Raw genomic sequence first — 19,511 nt, 5'->3', positions numbered from 1 at the left:
TGGCTGCAGGATTGTAGGGGTGGAGAAAGGGATCTAACAGGAGCAGAGACAGCAGACAGACACACTGCTGTCCAGACTCAGCCTGGGGGGTGATGTAGCGCAAAGCCATGGGACACCAGTGCTGAAGGCACAGGGACGTGCAGCCCTGACCTCATGCTGGCTTGTGACACTGACCTGGACCTGTCCCTCCCACCACTGTCACCAGAGAGGTTTTGGAGTCCTCACATTGGCTGTGCCACACCACATCTTCCTGAGGCCACCCCAGTGCTGTGCAAGAGTCAGGACCTGTGAGGTCCACACACATCCAGTGTGAAGCTGCCAGCACAGCTTATCCAGGAGAGGAGAGTAACAGCAAACACAGTGAAAGGATGTATTCTGAGAGTGCTCAAGTGTCAAAAAACGCAACAAGAAATTTATCTGACTTTTATTAGAAAGTAATGTCCTCTTGTTAACAGCACAGAGATAAAAGAAATGCTACAACACAAACCACCTGGGACAAAGAAAATCCTCTGCTTCAATCCACTGCTTTCTTAGTATCTCACAGTTCCCTGCAGGAAGCCCACAGACTCCAAGAAGGCCATGACGGGAAGGACCACACAGCTAAGTGATGTTTTGTGTTCTGGTATCAAAGTATGTTCCCAGTAAAAACACGGTGACGAATCACTGCCTGATTTACCACTCCACTGTCCGCTGCAGCTACCCAAGTGTTGAGAAAACATTTAAAATTATGGTATTAACATCTTTAAAATTATGGTATTAACCTCTCCTCCTCAGATGGACCAAACATCCATCAACAGCAAGAGGGTCTGATAGAGCAGCACTGCCTCCAATACCTGGTGACAGGCGTTCCCAGGGAGAGCCAGCAGCACATCAGTGTGGTGCAGCTAAGCTACACCAACAACTGTGCCAAAGACTGTAAGAAAAGGAAATTTACACACCAAATTTACCAGGCTGATCTTAACACTGATTACTCACGGTAGGAAAATTGACAGACCGTTTGAAATCTCTGCCTTGGCTGGAAGTTCTTGTGTTGCAGATGTGTGCTCAGCCCACAGCTGCCAGTCTCTGTGAGTGTCAGGAACACCGGCCTCTCTGCCTGGACAGGGCGGGCCAGCTGCAGACAGACTGCACAGTCCTGGTTACTGAGCAGTGATCAGGCATGTGCTTCATGATTTTGGCTGCCAGCACTATCACTGGACTTTCCAAATGGCTTATACGCTATTAAAAGGGGGAAAAAATATTAAAAAAAAAGAAATCCAAAGAAAAATAGTGCTCATTCCACATTGGTGGGTGTCCAAGGCCAGTCAGTTTGCTGCTCTGTTCAGTCCCCTAATTCATCAAAACTGATGATACAAAGCTACACCAAGACCAATTGGTGAGCCTAGACTGCACCTCAATGGGAAGGTGCACCAGGTGCTGGGAGTAAGGAAAATGCAGCAGGGCTGATGCTGCGGCAGCTTCTGGGATGGGACAAGACAACCAATGATCCAACACAGTTCAGCACATCGTGCCGTGGAGAAAACTGAGCATTCTGCTCCAAACATTGCTAACCAGACCAAGGAGAGGGAGGGCAGCGCCAGCAACCGTTGGCAGCAATGCTGCAGGGGGTATGCTCTCGCCAGAGTGGAGAGGACATGCATGTCCAGGGCATCTGTCCCTGGGCAAGGATGGGAGAATTCTTTAACAGCTATAAGTATGGAATGGCAAAGGGAAGGGGAATGGGTCCAACAGCTCAGCTCTAATAGTGTCGCTGGTAGGCACCCATCGGTTGCTGGGCTGAGGACCCCGCTCGCCCCTGGGCCACGGTTTGGCTCACGAGGTGGGAGAGTGCAGGACCACTCTGGATAAGGGTGTCCAAGGCTTTCTGTACACTGGGGTTGTCAAAGTTGATACCAGAAGACACTGGCCTTTGGGTGGGCACATTGCCAGGCGCAGGGAGGCGGGTTTGGTGCTGACCATAGAGCGGCTGAGGCTGTGGAGGAGCTCCAGGTCTGGGACCAGCGTTTCTCGAAGGGCCCGGGAGAGCAGGAAGCTGCGTGTTTGGAGTCTGCAATCTCTGCTGAGCCTGGTTTAAATTTCCAGCATTCATCTGTGCTGGCCGGGGCTGCCCGCCAGCCAGGTTAGCAAAGTTCTGGTTGGGAGTGCTGCCCGAAGAGCCCGCGGAGGCCGCAGGACCGCTGTTTGCCACAGCAGCTGCCGCCGCCGCCGCCCCGCTGTTGAAGAGACTGAGGATTTTTGCTTGAAGCTCCTGCTGAGGAGTAGACGAGGACACTGGAACAGAAGGAGTAGAGACCAGAGGCTGTGAACTCTGATGAGCCTGAGAGCTTGGAAGGTTGGACTGACTACCCAGTGATGATCCTGAAGGCGCCCCCAAAGGTTGTCTTGACATGGGTGCTGGGAAAGAAAGGAAAGGTGGTTACAGCTCTGCAAATGCTCTTGAAGAGACACCTAAAGAAAACGAATGAAACAGCTACCAAAGACATGGCAGCAGTGAACATCCTCCCTCAGATCACAGCTGCACAGCTCTGGGAACCCAAACCGCTCTAGAGAACTGAGTGTAGCAGCCCAACCAGTTATGGCAGTCCTGCTGTTGCCCTAAGAGAATCCAGCATAAAAGGTCTTCCACATGAATACTCTGAATTGTCTCACGGCATGCAACGACACATCCATCTCAGTAAAATGAGGCACTACATGAGGATATTATGCTCCCGAACTCCTCCGCAGTCCCAGGACTCTTTTCCTGTCCCAGCCCTGAGGACCACAAACCACACAGTAAAGCCTGTCTGGGGCTGTGGGACTTACCCTGCAGAGATTCAGAGCTGCCCCGCAGCAACCGTTCCTTCCGGTCTCTCAGGTAATTAATGACTTTATCTATCTCCTCAGCAGTCACATAGCGATTGTCTGCCAGCAGGTTGAAGAGAGTCTGGATCCCGGGAGGGTGACCTCCTCTGACACCCTCCTCCATGGGGGGTGGGCGCTCCCGCTCCTGCAGAATAGCTTCGTCTGCCATCTTGGCAGCCTGCCGGGCGATCTCCTCCCGCTCCTTCTCCCGGGACTCTGTCTTGTAGCGCTCGTAATTCCTTGCCACCAGCACCATGGCATCAGCCTGGGGCATGTTGCGGTGCTCTGCACAAAGGAAGAAATGCTCTGAGTGACCCAAAGTGACCCCGATGGAGCTGCTGTTCCTCCCGCCTGCCAGCACAGCCCAGTCAGCAGCAAGCACCGCTCAGGGAGTGTGAGTGCAGACTTGGGAAGTTCCCAGGCACACGGCAACAATTACATTTTCAAAGCCAACAGAAGGCTCACGGCTATCAGCCAGCAAGGCCAGCCTTTCCTTCCACGGCTGAGGGCTCAGCCCAGAAATGTCTTTCTTGTCTCTCACCAGTTAAAAGGAAAGCAGCTCCCTCTACCTCTCGCATAAATCCTCAGCTCTCCAAGATGATGGTCCCAGTCATTTTACTGCTAAACCCTGGGACAGATCCAAAACTTGCCCTCTGAAGGCTGTATGCTTCCCAGAGGAGGACAGCCATGGGAACAGGTTTGTTTCTGTGCTGCCAGTGCCTTAACATCTCATGTGCACATGCAGCTGGGGAGGGAGCAGCACTGGCTCAGTGTCACATGGCTGCTCACATTCACCACTCTTGAGGCAACAAGCAACAATCAAATTCTTCTGTAATAAAATGAGTAACAGGCAATTTCAATGGTGGGTTTTGAGGTAATTATTTCCAACTCACAAAGCACACACATGAACAGTGACCTGAACACAGATTTAAACCAGGAGATCAAAAGAGCCTTTACCTTCCCAAAAGTGCCCACAGCTCTGGGCAGGGTCCTTTTAACACCTGCAGAACATTCCTGCAAGCCTTTTCCTCCTAATGGGAAACTTGGGTTCATTTTAACATTAGGCTTTGCACAAACTGTGAAAGAGTTCCCTGAAACAAACATGCATGCAAAGGTGGCCAGGAGTAGCTGAAGTGACCATAGCTAATCTCTGGAATGAGCTGTGGATGAGCTAATGACTGGGGTTCCCATCACATCTGATACACTAGCAGATCCAGTGAAGAAAAGAAGCTTTGGCCTCCTGCCAAAGGTTTAACAGGTGTTAAACCAAAGAAGTTGAGAATTAAAACCAAGGGTAGTGGGAAGCTCAGTGACAGTGCGTGTGAGCTGTGTGTCTGCAGGGAATGAGGGAGCTCTCCTATCACATCTGCAGCTGATGTTAAAAGAAACTGGGCTTCTCCAGTCAGTGAGCACACATCAAGCACTGGCTGTGCACTCAGAGGTTTCCTCTCTCAGATGAACTCACAGAACATTACTTGGGAACACAGTAAGGGAGAAATAACCTTTGAAAGCTCAGTTGTGGTCAAACCAGTCACCTGTGTTGATAAGACTACATGAACAGGCCTACAATCAGAGCAACAGCTGCTTTCCCCAATCACATTCTGAGAAGGCATTTTTAGTATCTACACCCACTCTCATGCAACAACCAAGTCACACCTTGTGATGGAAAGTGATGTGACAAGTGTAAAGGTGCTAAGAAGGTGGAGCCTGTATACCCAAACACTTTGTAAATCTATCTTTTCGTAACACTTTGTAGTTTTATCTTTTCATAACTCTTCCCAGTTTCATTATCAAATCTCTACCATTACCAAATCCTTATTAAATCACATTTGATTTTAAAATCTGTCCTTTAATTTGCCACATTCCCAACACGCTCTTTCTGAGAGCAACAAGTGATAGAGCGAGGTTGGGCTGGTATTACTCAGAGATCTCCCAGAGCAGTGCAGCTCTGGGGTCCATGACTTGCCCTAACACTGCAAAGGCTGGCAGTGTTAGGAGCCAGGAACACAGCTGAGATTCCCTCCTGGCAGGAATAAGACGTTCCTTTTGACAAGGGGCAAACAGAGTATTACTGAAGCTTTTAAATAATGATATTCACATTTATGACATGGTGTCAAGTCATTTATAACTACTTATGTGACAGCAAGTATGAACTTTGCTCTATGTGATTCTGCCTGAAAGAAAAGTTCAGAGTGACCCCACAATTCCCAGCCTGCTGAGACCTTAGTACCTTGTGGGGTGCCAAACATGATGTTAACAGTGCAAGAACGGTGAACTTGATGCTGCTGGGTGATGACAATGGCGAAAGGAGACCCTCCCCTGCTCACATCATCCAGGGCTTGTGTCAGTGACATCTCTGTGTTCAGGAAGATCAGGTCCACTACCATGCCCAGGTCCCGCACCTTCCGCCCCACGGACTCTGCGTACTCCCTAGGAGAAAGCAAAGCCAGCAGTTTAACAAATCAGTCACACACGGGAACAGAAACCTTGGCACTGCACCCTCTCCACCATCCCAGATTCCCTTTTCTGATTACTTGCCCAGCTTCATGACGTTTACCAGGACAGTACTAAAGCAATCCCATTATAGCAATATAAAAGCTCTTATTCTGATCTGAATCAGTCATTTCAGTTCAACCAAAATAAATTACAAACCAAGCTTAGCTGAGCTGAGAAACAGAGTGTTTGCAAAGGGATTTACACTATTACAAATTTGTTTACACATAAATGTGTTTCAACTGAATTCATTAGCGGAAGGAATTTCTGCCAGCAGAGGTCCAAGGGGTACAGAGCAGAGGAGCCAACCTATAGAACTCATTTACTCCTGCTTTGTTCAGTATCTCAACTGTTCACACGTGCTTCATTCCTTATTGGCCTGCTCTTTTCTACTAGCTGCTTTCTGCTCTAACCCACTGCCAAAACAGCATCTCTGGATCCACTGCTCCTGCATACCCTGTCCTACAGACTTCCCCATCCAAGCACAAAACACAGCTCACAAGGCTGAGCTTGAATTGCCAAGGGATTTTTTAAGCTTACTATATTTAGAACCAAACCTGCAATACTGACTGCAAAAAGTCTGACAAATTCAGTCTGCGTGCACCCACACCTCAAGAAAGAGGGTAATTTTATTGTCTTTGGAGGTGAAGTCTGTAATGGTGATTAAAACTGTCCCCCCATCAGCCATCTTTTTAAGAGCTTTGAAGTCAAATGACTGTATCTAAGGCGTTCAGGAGTCATCTTTCAACAGGTCTATAGCACGTGACATCAGTGCTTCAATACAAGGTTTATGAACAGGCTCCAGCTCTTAAGGTTTGTAGCTGTTACAGACCAAAATGATTCTTGGGATAGTAAGCTGATCCTCTGGCACAAAAAAAATTCTTGAGTAAAGCACAATAACTTGTGGTCTATTAGAATATCTTCCAAAGGATTTTAGCCACCAGGGGATAAAGGATCTAAAATTTCCTCTCAAGATTTGTTCCAATAGGTAATCAACTCCATCAGAAGTTTATTTCTAGTTTCACTGCTTCTCCTGTCCATTTCCTGCTCCATTTTCTACCAGCAGATGAGGCAAATGCCAGCTGTTTCTTTCTGCCCCACACGTACTGCAAGTTAAAGAAAAACAACTCTTGATCTTTTCTCTGAAGGGTGAAGGAGACAGAGATTTAACTTTCCCCCGACAAACATTTTCCTCAGATTACAAGCCGGATCTGTGATTTATTTACATATTTACTATTCTTTACTATATTTAATTGTAAAGATACAGACATCAGACTGGTGACATTGCTGAAACCCTGTACTACTGTGCCAGGTGTACCTCCTGTTCCCAACAGAGTGAACTCAGTAAGTGCTCAGCCAGCCATAGGAGATCACCCTGGTTACTACTTACACCTGCTTTCGGCAGTGATTTTGTATTTCTTGCACACTGGACTAATGGCAATGACTGGTGTGTGCCCTAGGAGCCAATCCAGCAGGAGCTCTGAACTAACACCCCCAATCCACCCTGACCCCTGCTCTGTATTGTCACCTGGTTGGCACATACTCCTAAGTTCCATATCATGCTACCCATGAAAAACAAGTACAGGCCCATACAACCTGTTGAAATGATAGGCTTACATGGAGAGTAGGTATAAAAGTATCAGGAGAAAGTATAGCAATAGATTACAAAGGGGAAATACAAGCAAAGCACAAGATACATTTCCTCATCTCATCAACAGATATTCCCAGAAAAAAAAACAGGAGCTGCAGCTTCCTGGGGACTCTAAACCCACACTCCTCAAGAGCAGCCTGTAAGACAAACAGCCTCAAGGCAGGACTGAGTTTAAATCCATTCTCTTGAGCCATGCAATAATAAAGCTGATTATAACTACTTTCTTACTTTGTCTGTTTATTCACCACTATCACAGAACAATCCACGGGTCTCTCCGCATCAAACCGTCTCTTGATCTCCTCATAGTACTGACGGTACAGCTCCTCCCGGCGCCGCTCCTCGCGCTTCAGGCGGTCTGAAACGAGCCGCAGGGACAGGACGAGTGACACCCTTCGGAACTGCTCAGAGGGGCACAGAGCACCACAGCCGTGGTTCTGTGGCACACGGCACCCTCCCTTTGAAGTGGTGCAGGTACTCACCGTCTGGCTCCTTGTAGCGGTCGTAGTAGGAGTCGTCCTTGCGCCGGTAGTAGTCGTCAAGGCGCAGGTAACGGTCGTAAGATTCGTCTCGTCTGCAACATTCAGAAGCAGCAATGGTTTCCTGCAGCACCATCTCAGGCAGTGACTCTGGCCAAAGCATCACACCCAGACCTCCCCCAAGTTTAATTTCTGAGGAACGCATCTGCTCCTCACAAGACACAGAGCAGCACCCAACTGTCCCCAGCTAAGGGTCATTTCCTTAAACACCTGATACCACTCCAACAATTGTGGCAGAAATGCCATAAAAGCATTACTTTGGCAAATAGGATCTTGGAGAGTTTACCTGTACAAAGGGTCCCGAGGGTCTCTCATATCCCGTGGATCCCTCACATCTCGTGCATTTCTCATATCCCGCGGATCCCTGTATCGATCATACAGTGGCTCCCGTGGGTCACGAAGATCTCTAACATCACGTGGGTCCCTCAAGTCCCTTGGATCCCTGATATCCCGTGGGTCTCGCAGGTCCCGTGGGTCCCTGTGGTCTCTGGCATCACGCATGTCTCTAGCTCGAATGTCTCGAGCGTCTCTAGCATCTCGCCCGTTCCTGCCATCCCTGCCATCTCTGGGGTCTCTCCGTGGGCTCCCCCGCAGAGGGGAGCGGTCACGCCTGGCATCTCGGCCATCCCCGTAGGCATATTGATCTCTGAGGAAAACACCAGGGAAACTCCATTAGCCTGCTGACAACACCAGTAAAGTTACCCTTACATCTCTTACCTGAGGTGCCAAAGTCACCATTCACAGAAGCTGAATCCTCCCTCTTACCCCACAACAACAAACATTGACCAAAAGTCATATTTTTGAAGCAGTCTGGAGAAGGTTCTTAATTCTAATATTCAGCACAGACAAACAAGACCCAGAAAGCTCCTTAATGGAGCACTAAGTGTAGAGCACCTGTGGATGAAGTGAACAGGCACTTCAGAAACCACCATTTTAAGGCCTCCGACCTCCAACATCAGCCATAGAGGATCTATCAATCATGTCTGGCAAATTCTTTGGGAGAATTTAAGGTGATGTAGGCTAATACCCACATATATGCAATAGCCAGGAGTGTTCAAGGGATCCATTAAATTCGCTCATCACTGACAGCAGAACACTTGAAGTAACGTTACTGGCATGTGATTAAAAAAGGAGGAGGAGGAAAGACATTGCAGGTTCCGTGTTGCAGTTGGGTTTGTGCTGCTGACAGAAAGCAAAGACAGCTATGGCCTTCTCCTGGATTTGAGGGATAGCTTCTGTAGAAAGCCAGCCTTATGTTTATAATGCCCTAGTTAAGAGGGTACTAAACCAAACCAGCACTGCATCCTCAGTGGCCACAAAAGGCTTCTCTGTTGGATCTGAATGATCCATCTCATTCAGACTTTATATTGCAGTCTTCAGAGGCAAGGAAGAATAATGTTCCAGTCTTCCTACTTTTCCCCAAAGCAGTAGGATTTTTTCGAGGCTGTATTCTCTTTTCCAGAGAAGACTATAACTTCACTGTAGCCAAAACAAAGCATTAAAAAAAATCTTGCAGAGAAACTACAGAGCTTGATGTGTTCGGACTGTTTTTTCCCCAAAACAGTGACAACCATCAGGAAAAAAAAAAACCCAGCTTTTTGAATCTTTATTTCCCATAATTGACACGACTTTTACAGTCCTCAAACAGCCTAATCTAGTTTATGAAAGATAAGCAGAACCTAAGTCTGCATCCACTGCAGTGCAGTCACACAGAGATCACCTGGAGAGAACGAGTCAGATGAGCCCAAGTTTGGTGTCAGGCAGAGTGACAGGAATGAGATGGAAGAGCAGTCTGTGCATGGATTTTGGTGTCAGACACCCAGCTGTGCTGGGAACACATAAGAGTGCTGGCATTCTCTGTTTGCATGTCAGATACAAACCAGATTTTGGGACAAATTAGAGATGCCACCAAGAGCACACATAGCCTCCTCCTCTAAGTGACATAGTGAATTTGCAGACAGCCAGGTGTAAACTCCTTCAGCTTTTTGGACATATAAATCCAGTTTTTGTTTGTGATCTGCATTGAAACCACATCCTGTGAGAGACACATCATAGCCCCCTTCCCACAAAACCTACAATGAATGATGGTGGAAGCTCAGGGGAAACTTCTGACTTGCTCTAATGGATACTGAATAACTCATCTTTCCATAGCTGTGAGACCATTTAGCAAAACAACCAGATGCAGGGGAATTGTTTGGCATATGACATTTATTCCAGCTGGAGTGGGGGTGACCAGAACAGGCCACATTCATTATCTGCAGAGATAAATAGATCCGGAATGAACAACGCACAACTGCGACAGAAGTAGAGATGTGGCACAGGTCCCCTCAGCTCTCGTGCCCGCATGGCTGCCCTGCTTGAGGGCAGCACAAAGGCACGGCTTCCACCTTCTGCTTCCACACTTCAGCCACCATGGTCTGGCTCCTGCAGCATCAGCACCACCACCTGCATCTGCTCGGGACTTGGCCCTGCTGGCCCAGCACCGCTGTGTGGGGCGCAGCGTGGGGCTGTGCAGCACTGGCAGCTGCTGTTCCCAGGCCACAGCGTGCTCCAGAGTCCATCCATCACAGCCATGTGCAGGACTTGATGACTGTGACCCCACTGCCACCTGTGCCCGCTGTGCTGCTTGGGACCTGGTGCTAACCACATGTGAGGGCCACGGTGTAGGCAGTGCCAGCTGAAATCCAGTGTGTGTCACAGCGGCACCAAAGCCTCTGGCTGCTGTCCAGTCACGTCCAGTGCTCCTCAGGACTGCAGCACAGGCACCTGCTCTTGCACACATGCAGGATGACAGAGGTTGCAATGCCCATGGCATCAGTGCCTGTGCTTGTCTCTCGGCAGTGCAGTCCAAGGATCAATGCTCATGGTACAGATGCCTGCCCCTCACCCCTGCAGTGCTGCAGCATCGGTGGCACCGAGGCCAAAGATGTGCCATCAGTGCCTGCTGCTCACATACTCCCAGGATCCTCCCACCAGCACTGAGCACACCCCAGGCCCAAGACTTGCTGCATCTGCCACAGGAACTCCAGCACTTCTTGGGCCTGATGCCCACATGCTGGTCTCTGCAAGCACAACTGGCCCTGTGTAGGGTTAAGTGCAGTGCATAAAAATCCTAGATGGTGCCAAGAATTGCAGCTACTCATTCACTGCTTTTTTTTTTTTTTTTTTTTTTTTTTTTTTTTTGGTGTAGATGTCTTGCTAGTTGCACTTTTCCCTCATTTTTGGTAATTTAACAGTTCAAACTAATAAAGCACACTAGACATGGCACCTTGATTACCTTCAAGTCCAACAAGCACCATGCTTTTTCATGGAAAGCTTTACAGCAGAGGCACACAGGGTGGATACGTTGTGCCAAACAACACTGGAGCATGTCTTTGTGAGCTTCCTAGTGATGCTGTGGAAAGGAAACTGAAGTTGTCTTCCTGTGACAGGCCAATCCATCTCTTTTCCCCTTGCCTGTGGCTGCCTACACAGAGGAAGTGAAAGAGGTGAACGTGCTGTGCCCACTGCAGGGTGGGAAGCCAGGAGAAGCTGGAGAGTACAACAGTGACTGCATGGGGGGCTGGCTCCAGGCTCTGATAACACAACCACATGGGCAGAGAGGACCGTGCAAGGGACATTTGCTCTGTCTTGTGTTTTGCTCCAGCGCTCTTTTCCAGTCTCACGGTGGCATTGGAAGCTTTCAACATCAGAAGAGGCAAGATCCCAAGATCCTCTGCTAGAAACGCTGCAGCCCCTCGGCATGCTCTAGATATGTCTTGGCTTCTGTGGTCCTTGGAGGCAGGAGCAAACATCAAGCGTGTTCTTCCTCCCAAGTCTCTTACAGCCTGTGCTGCAAAACTGAATGCTGGGCTGCAGTAATGGCAGCAGACACAAGGTTTCCCTTGTGCCTGCCAAGGTGCCCAAGCCTAAAGGGCTCTCAGAGGTGGAGCAGACACTTTCCTGCTGGAGCATCACTGATTGACTGGGGAGGTGGCAGTAGGGAAGAGACACAGACATTTAGCACAGGCCGCTGGGCTCATGCCCCAAAGGCCTGAATTCCTAGTACAACTCACTGCTTCCAGGTACTTTACCTTCGTGTGGGACTGGACCTTGATGAAGCCTTATTCATATTTCTTCTTTCCACTGCTTTATTAATATCTGTAAAGAATAATCAACCCATCTGTTCAATGCTATGAAACAAAAAAAAGATCATCAGCACAATTCAAATGAAAGCAACTTAAGCTCAACAACATCCAGATGGTGCAAGGAAATCCATTCAGCAGAGAGACATTGTCACTTTGACAATTTTTTATTAAGTTTAGATAGTACAACATAATGAAAATTTCATGGATTTCTTTGACTTCAAAATAGAGTGGACAGCTTGGGTGAAGTTTTAACCCTGCATGTTCAGGCCTACATCCAGACTCTTCCTTCCATAAGAGAACCTCTTTCTTCTGCAGTCTATGAGCGAGCAGAAAGCGACTCATGGACTCTAGGAGAAAAAGCAGAGTCTGAAAACCTCTGAGAAAGGAATGATGGCCAGCACAGTCTTAAGTTCACAGCCAGTCCTGTTCAATGGAGCATGCCGACACCCTTGTCGGAAACAATCCAAGGGTTCTCAAAGGGGCACGTGCAACTGCCTTCCAAGAGACTGCTGCAGCGTTACTGCACGGCTCTCACCACTGAGAAATGGATCCAGGAGCCTGGAGCACAGGCTCCTTGTGAAGTCAACACGGTGCATTCAAAACACCATTGTTAACGTGATGCAGACTAAGGCAACAGATCAGAAATTTGAAATCTGGATGGCTTCTGAGCATCTCTGTGAAAAACACCATGAAGGGAAACACAAAGAAGGAAGAGAGCTGAAGAAGCAGAATCTTGTCCTCAACCCACAAAAGTGCAGTTGCCCAGAACTGGCAGGGACCCACACTGTTCTCAAAGCCTCGCGTGACAGCTGACTGGAGATGAAATAATGCACTGGAGGAGGGCAAGAGCAAACAGCAATGTGACTTTGGACATTTTAATGAGAACCTTTTAAGGAAAAGAACCCAAATCTAGGCCCTCTCTGCTCCCCCAGAATCTATCAACAATTAACATTTCTGATGAGTTATTTGCATTAACCACTTTCAAAGCTCTTGCATGAGAATATAAACATGCCGTGATGTCTTTAGGCAGACTCGGTCTTAATATCTTTTGCAACATCTCAAACTATCCTTCATTATTTTCAAGATTAAAATTGTAATTAAGGGATCAGATCTAATTTTTGTTCTTGATGTCAATCAAGGAGCATGTTGCCTCTCAGATGGGGCAGAGAAGCAAGTGCAATCTGAACATTAACTACAACTGCAGCATTACACCACTCACACGACCCCAAAGCATCTCCCCAGGATCAAACACAGCTGCAGGGTCTACTGTTACAAACTACACCTGAAGGACATTTATTCTCTAAGTAGTTTTACTACTAAGATATGAAAACACTGCTGTGCATTTGTGGAAATACTTGTATAATGCTACATTGAAGTTAAACTCTCCCAAAATTTTTTACCTGTGTTATTAACGATTGTATTTAATACTCAGACTGCATAACTGAAGTAACTGTTCTCCTTGCATTCGTTTTTTAGTTGATAATTTTGCCCCTTAAAGTCAAGCGTTATCTTTAAGCAAGACACTAGCTGCTTTCTTTGGTTTAAGATTATTTTTATTTTCTGTTTTAAGATGCCATTGAAGAAACCTATTATGATTTTTACACTCGGTATCATACATTTCTTTCAAATAAAAAAAAAAAAAAGTATTTAGATCTCCACAAAAATATTTTACTAGAAGAAAAAAAAATACTTTCACAGGGATCCTTCTCTTGTGCAAAACAAACACGATTAGTAACATTTTATTTAATGCCAACAGCATTTACAAGTTAAGTATTTGAACACTGACAAAACTTCGGGGGAAAAAACACCCAAATAAAAAGTCTTCTGTCCTGTAGGATTTTGAGATGACAGGGCCACTGTAATCACACAGTGTAACCTACTGAACAAACACAGGTGACAGGAGTTTCTGGAATCCATCTATCTCAAGTGCAGCAGTGGCACTGAACTAGTGCTTATCTTTTAGCAAAACATCCAATTCCAATTTAAAAGTCTTCAGAGCACAGAAACCACCACAGATCCAATAAATTACTCCAGAAGCCAATTACTCTGCTGTTAGAGAAAAGTCTTTATTCACATTTAAGGCACTGTCACACTTATGCCTACTACACTAAAACTCCCTGATCCCCAGGTCTGTCTGTAACAGAGATCACATCACTCCTTTCTCTTGAGATTTCTGCTTGGGTTTGTTCTTTGATTCTAAATCTCTGTCAGGTTTTTTCAAAGCTTTTCCAATTCAGTATTATCCTTTTTGAACCAGGCATACCAAAACTGAGCACTCTTCCAGCAGCAAAATCCCACATGTACCAAAACCTCTCTGCTTGCACACCTGTGTTTTGCACAGCCAAGGATGCCCCAAGCACTCTGGCTGGGTGCAGACCTTCCCTGTCAGCTTCACTTAAAGCTCAGGTCTGTCTGCATCCAGGATAGGAAGTCCAGGTCCTTTCACAATCAGTGACTCAATCTTCTTTATTTCATCCATTTTTAAAAATATGTTTTTTTCTCCAAGTCACTTATAAAAGCCCTGTATGGCCAGGACTCAGTTTTTCTAGACCACCATTCAAAGCACTGAGAAATTCCATCATGTTACATCTACTCCATTCTAGATTCCCTTGAAATCCATTTAACCCTGTTGTTTTTAACTGTTCTCCTTTCTTATAAGTCAAACACCTTACAGCAATCTGTACACTAACACTGCTGCTTCCAGCCCTACAGCTTAAAGCACCCTAAGAGTAACTAAGACAGGATTTATTTTGATGGGCATTAATCAATTGCCTTCTCATCAGTGCCAGGTGAAAGAATCCCTTTGTTCCCAGGCTCTGATGGCAGGCTCATCCCATTTACCCTGCCTACTGGCTCACCTGCAGCACTCCACCAGCTCCCTGGAAACTCCCTAGTTTTCCAAGGCTTGTGGAAAAACACCAGGAACAGACTAGGCAGGTCAGTAGTTCACTGAGCCTCACTGACGTTAATTCTTTTGAGAGTTCTAGATTTGGTAGCTGCAGTTTTACCTTTTTGGTTTTGCTACTGAAATGGAAATTACATTAAACACATCTCCTGCCTCTTCAAAAACAGACAGCAGAAACATTAACTGGTCTTCTCTGTTAGAAATTTTATCATTGCCAGTCAGTTACCCTTAGCTTTTAAAACAGCCAAAGTTGTTCCTATTTAAGTCTCTACACTTGGGTAATGCTGGACATCATTTCTTCTTGTATCCTTCTACCCTTCTTGTCTATTTGCCTTCATTTCCATCTTCAGGCTCCTATTTGTTACTGCACATACACCTTCCCACAGGTTACTATTTATTCCTCCTGTCATTCTTTTTAAAGTCACACTGTTTTTCTTCAAATTATCATAGGCTTACTTTGAAAGTAATTTTTTGCCTTGCATTTAAAAGATTACTCGTGGATTTCTAACCATTCATGTCCATTTAAGTCTCCTCTCAGCACATTTAGCAGAATTATCTTCATCTTTATGAAAATATCCTTTTTAAAGCACCCAGTATTTATAGCACTGCTTAAAGGCTGGCTCCACTTGTGCAAAAATCCCAGCTAAGTTTACTTAGCCAACCAGCCACCAAGCACTGTCACCAATTCCTTTGAGCACGTCAAGATGAAGCCCAGTTTTGGTTTACAAATGTTATTAAATTCTGTGCTGGACGTTTCAACGATCCCTTTCCAGGGCTCACTTGCTGCACAGTTTCTTCTCTATTCTTAAGGCTAACAGAGCTTTCCAAACACTACCACAGAAAAATTCGGGGTAAGACCCAGGCAGCAAGGTGAATCACAATGCAGGTGAAGCATACAGCAGGAACTCAGGAGGCAAATACATCCTGTTGAAATTGATTGAGACTAAGGCCAGACAAGTGTCACACTGTGACCTTTGAGGAGGGCTTTAAAACAACAGCAGCCTTTCTCCCGAACGCATGCTGGGGTCAGGAGAGCGAGGAGCAGTTTCCTTACCTAATCTATACCCTTTATAAAGGCGACCCTTCTCACCGTCCAGAGCGGCCTGGACATCTTCTAGACGGTCATACTGCACGAACCCATAGCCATGGTACATGCTGAGGGCTGCAAGAGTTAACAGCAGGGCAAGACCGGTTACAACCACGGACAGTGCTGACCCACACACACATCGCTAACCCCACCAGCTGCGCTCTACCCAGAAACCACTCTGCAAGCTTCCTGGGAAAATAAAATCCACCAGGATCAAAGTGCAGAGCTCAAAGACTCTGATCGAGTTCCTTCTGACAAGGCAGTGACCAAAATGCAGCCCGTGAAGTGACCAAGATTTGATTAAGAGGCTATGAAAGAGTATTGTGACATCACACAGCGACCCTAAAAGCTAAAGCATAGCTGATATATTTGCATTGCGTTTGAGCTGTACTGAAGGAATCGCTTTTCCAGACAAAATGCAGCAGAGAAAATTATCATTAAAAGGTCACTATTTAGGAACAACATTGGTCACTCCTCTCATCATCATCAAATAGCATTTGACAAGCATGAAGCAATATTTCTCCCTGAAATCCCTGCCACAAAAAGGCATAAGATAATATACTAACCCCTGATTTTGCCATATTTTGAAAATATCTCTTCCATTTCTTCACGAGTCATGTGGTCTGTGGGCAAATTGCCGACAAAAAGTCTTCTCTCTAAATCCTGAGGGTTGGTGCTGTTAGTGAAGTCGCTCTGTTTGATGCTATTGCTCTTGCGTCCTCGAGCCATTTTGCTTTCGTTCCAAATCCAACTCTTCGCAAAAAAAAAAAAACGGCCATGCATATAATTTCAATCCATGACATCAAAATTAAACTGGAACAAGATTAAACTTAACAGCTTTGCAGACTAGAAGCCAACTGGGTCTGCTTGACGCAAACTTCACTCCAGAGAAATCTTAATACGAGGGACACAGAGGTCAGGCAAAAACACTCACTGCAGCATTCTGGTTGAGCTTTTCTGTAATACTGAAAGGCAGCAAACCTTATTATTTTGCAGATAGGTTTTAATGGTTTGACTTCAAACTGAGATACAAATAAAACTAATTTTCCACTAAAACTCCTTAACTTTAAGCTTTTCAACATGCCCATTGTTGTCACATCTAGTTCTTCAATCCACTGATAAGAAATATTGAAATTTATGCAATATTTTAATAAGCTGAAAGGAAACACTCATTGCAACATTGCATAACAGCACCCAAACGTTCCAGTAGGGTTTGGAATGAGGAATAAGGAAATGGTGCTGAAATACTCCTAAGTGAGCACACCTGGATCACTTCACTACATGTGAGATCTCAGCTTTCCAATGCCAGAACGCACAGGTCCTTATCTGCACCTCTGTCACACAGCACAGCCCTGTCCCCATGGAGATGTCAGCTCCCACAGCAGGCGGGTCCACAGCTGGGAATTCAACCACCCCCAGGTAAATGCTGCACCCTTCCTCACCTCCCCCATGCAGGAAAAGCACATTCCCTTAGCCCACACCCCTGCACACAGCTGGAGCAGTCAGCAACATTCACTGCACAAACTCACCCAAACAAACAAAAAAAACCACCCCAGCAAAAAAATAACAACATAATAAACACTGCCAAGGCTAACAAAAAACACCATCCCCAGTATTCAGACTTTCTGGATTAAAATCCACCATTAGATAAAGCTTAAAGAAATTAATAACACTGAAACTTTCAAGGTGAACTTAAAAGTTTGAAAATTATTTAATAAAGTTGTTCCACTTCCTAAACATTCACCTACAGGAATGCAGGATGGGATTTTCTGTTTGTAACATGCACGAAGCTTGGGAAAAGAAAGATGATGAAATTGAGTGTAACAACAGAAACTTCTCTTTTTGATCATGCAATGCCTACAACCAAGATACTCCCTAATAGCAGACTGGAGTAAATACAATTTAGAAGTCATCTCTAAATGAATAAACCAAATGTCAAAATAGATAAGATGACTCTATGTGAATACTTTTGCAACACTTAACTGGCATGAAAAATGCATCTACTCCAGATCTGAGACAAAAAAAAGTGTTTATTTAGCCTTTAAAGATCAATCAACTTCATATTTGCATCACTCTTGCCCCTTTTCAGGAAATCCTGCAGAGATGGGGGGCAGAGAACACTTCCCTGTCTAATCAACTTTTTAAAATAAAACACCAGAACCGGGGTGAGGAAAACAAAACCCAACAGCCAAACCAAAATCCAACAAGATTAATCTTCTCTATCACATTTGCCCCAGTCCCCCTGCAGGTTTGTTCACACACATAGACAGAGTTTTATCTTCGCCATGAGAAGTACCAAATCCCTTTTATTTCCACGAAAGCATTGGACTTCTATTCCACTACTGCAGCTCAAGTTCTCATCAGTTGAGGGTAGAGAAGCTTTCAAAATTCCCTCAAAAATGAGTAAGAGGCAATAGAACATGGAAGGCACCATCTAGCCCAAGTTCCCATTCGGAGCAGGATGCAGTACACAGGCACACACAGCAAACAGGTGTCAAACAGGCCTGTAGCTGCTGGCAGGATACCTCACTTTCAGGATAAAAAGCTGTAAGAAATTCCCTTTCGTGCTCCTTAGGGGTGGGGATAGCAGGGGGTGTCTGAGGAAGGCTGCAAGAACTTTCCACGTTAAGAGAGAGAACTATTTCCCCACTTCAACACAATCAGTAAATCAGAAGTCTCATCTAAGGTAATTCACTGCCTCTTATCATTTTCCACGCAGCAGATTACATAGTTAAGGGCCATTTAGTGATCATAAGACCAGAATAATTGAATGTTGTCCCACCTCTGGGCACGCCACATCAGGTGAATTCCCACATTAAGTCTTGTACGAATGCAGCCAGAGAGGCACTGGGACACTTTAAAGGTGCCAATTCCCCGCGCAGTAACCGTGGGTCCTACCACAGGACAGCCCACGGCACCTCACGAGCCAACAAATCCTCTGGAAATCAATTCAAGCCACACCTCTCTAAAAATCTTATATATAAAATCAGAGTTGTTTATTGATAACGCTACAGCTTCAAGGAAGCAAGGCTGCTGGAGCGGGATATTGCAACTCATTTGCCACCAGCGAAACACGACACAAGTCCCCTTGAAGTTGGGGGCGAAGCACAAACAGCGGGCACGGAAGGCAGCGGTGCCGAGGAGCGGAGCTGCCCTCGGAGCAGCCCCGTGCTCTCCCCAAAGGGCCCTCGGGGGCAGCGCTGGCACCGCCCGTCCCGGCGCCCCGCACCTGGGCACACGCGGTGCCGCCCACACGGTAACCCGGCAGCGCCTCCGCCTTCCTCCCGCCGCGCCCGCGCCCCGGGCCCCGCTCACCGCGGGCCCGCCGCAGCTCCCGGGGCAGCGGGGAGGGACCCCCCGGCCGGGCGCTTCCCCGCCGGCCGCCGCTCCCACCCGCGCTTCCCCTGCCTCCGGCCGGGCCTGGGCGCTGCCAGCGCCGCTCACCCCGCACACCGGCTACTCCGGGGGTGCGGAGCAGCCCCATCGAACCCCGGCGATCCCGCGCGGCCCGGACGCCAGGCGGAGGCGCGGCCCGCCCGCAGGCCGCGAGGCACGCCCGGCCCGGCCTCAGCCGAGAGCCGGGAGGGGCCGGGCCCTCCGCGGGGCTCGCTGCCGTAAGCCTGTCGCTCGGGCGCTCCGCGGCCGCGGACCCGCAGACTCACCGCCGCTCCCGGCCCGGTCCCGGTGCCCCGTCAGGCCGCCGCCGCCAGGACAAAGGCGCCACCCGCCACCACCGCACGGCGCCGTCGCAAAGAGGAGGAGGGGGAGGGGGGGGGAAGCACGGTCGCTATGGCGATGTAGCGCACTTTACGGCGCGGCAGCGTACCGCCATGCCTGCCGAGGCAAAGGCCGCTTGCCCCGGCTCCCGGCG

At 47.3% G+C, this 19,511-nt stretch overlaps 1 protein-coding gene across 3 annotated transcripts; it reads right to left on the bottom strand.

Moving 5' to 3' along the window:
- Positions 1-408: 408 nt before the first annotated feature.
- NCOA5 (nuclear receptor coactivator 5) lies at positions 409-19,503 on the bottom strand. Of its 3 annotated transcripts, XM_038158672.1 has the most exons (10): positions 19,303-19,503; positions 16,207-16,393; positions 15,608-15,715; positions 11,595-11,661; positions 7,808-8,167; positions 7,465-7,556; positions 7,214-7,340; positions 5,072-5,271; positions 2,803-3,126; positions 409-2,394 (listed from the first exon to the last, which is right to left on the bottom strand). In XM_038158672.1, exons 2-10 carry the CDS (start codon positions 16,367-16,369, stop codon positions 1,739-1,741), a joined length of 2,097 nt encoding a protein of 698 aa, XP_038014600.1. In that variant the 5' UTR covers positions 16,370-16,393; positions 19,303-19,503; the 3' UTR covers positions 409-1,738. The 3 variants fall into 3 exon arrangements, with proteins under 3 accessions (XP_038014600.1, XP_038014601.1, XP_038014602.1); XM_038158673.1 differs by lacking the exons at positions 15,608-15,715; positions 16,207-16,393; XM_038158674.1 differs by lacking the exons at positions 11,595-11,661; positions 15,608-15,715; positions 16,207-16,393.
- Between the last annotated feature and the right edge of the window lie 8 nt (positions 19,504-19,511).

This window comes from Motacilla alba, chromosome 20 (assembly GCF_015832195.1).
Source record: "Motacilla alba alba isolate MOTALB_02 chromosome 20, Motacilla_alba_V1.0_pri, whole genome shotgun sequence".
Lineage (NCBI taxonomy): Eukaryota > Metazoa > Chordata > Aves > Passeriformes > Motacillidae > Motacilla > Motacilla alba.
Note: the sequence above shows the minus strand (reverse complement) of the source record. Positions and strands in the feature narration are given on the sequence as shown.

What these genes read in the sequence shown, in the direction of transcription:
- NCOA5 (XM_038158672.1), bottom strand. Translation starts at nt 16,369, where the DNA reads ATGGCTCGAGGACGCAAGAGCAATAGCATCAAACAGAGCGACTTCACT. An exon ending in CCGCTACAAGGAGCCAGACG is followed by an intron (nt 7,341 to 7,464) that starts GTGAGTACCTGC and finishes GGCTCGTTTCAG; the next exon opens with ACCGCCTGAAGCGCGAGGAG. An exon ending in CATGTTTGGCACCCCACAAG is followed by an intron (nt 3,127 to 5,071) that starts GTACTAAGGTCT and finishes TCCTTTGTGCAG; the next exon opens with AGCACCGCAACATGCCCCAG.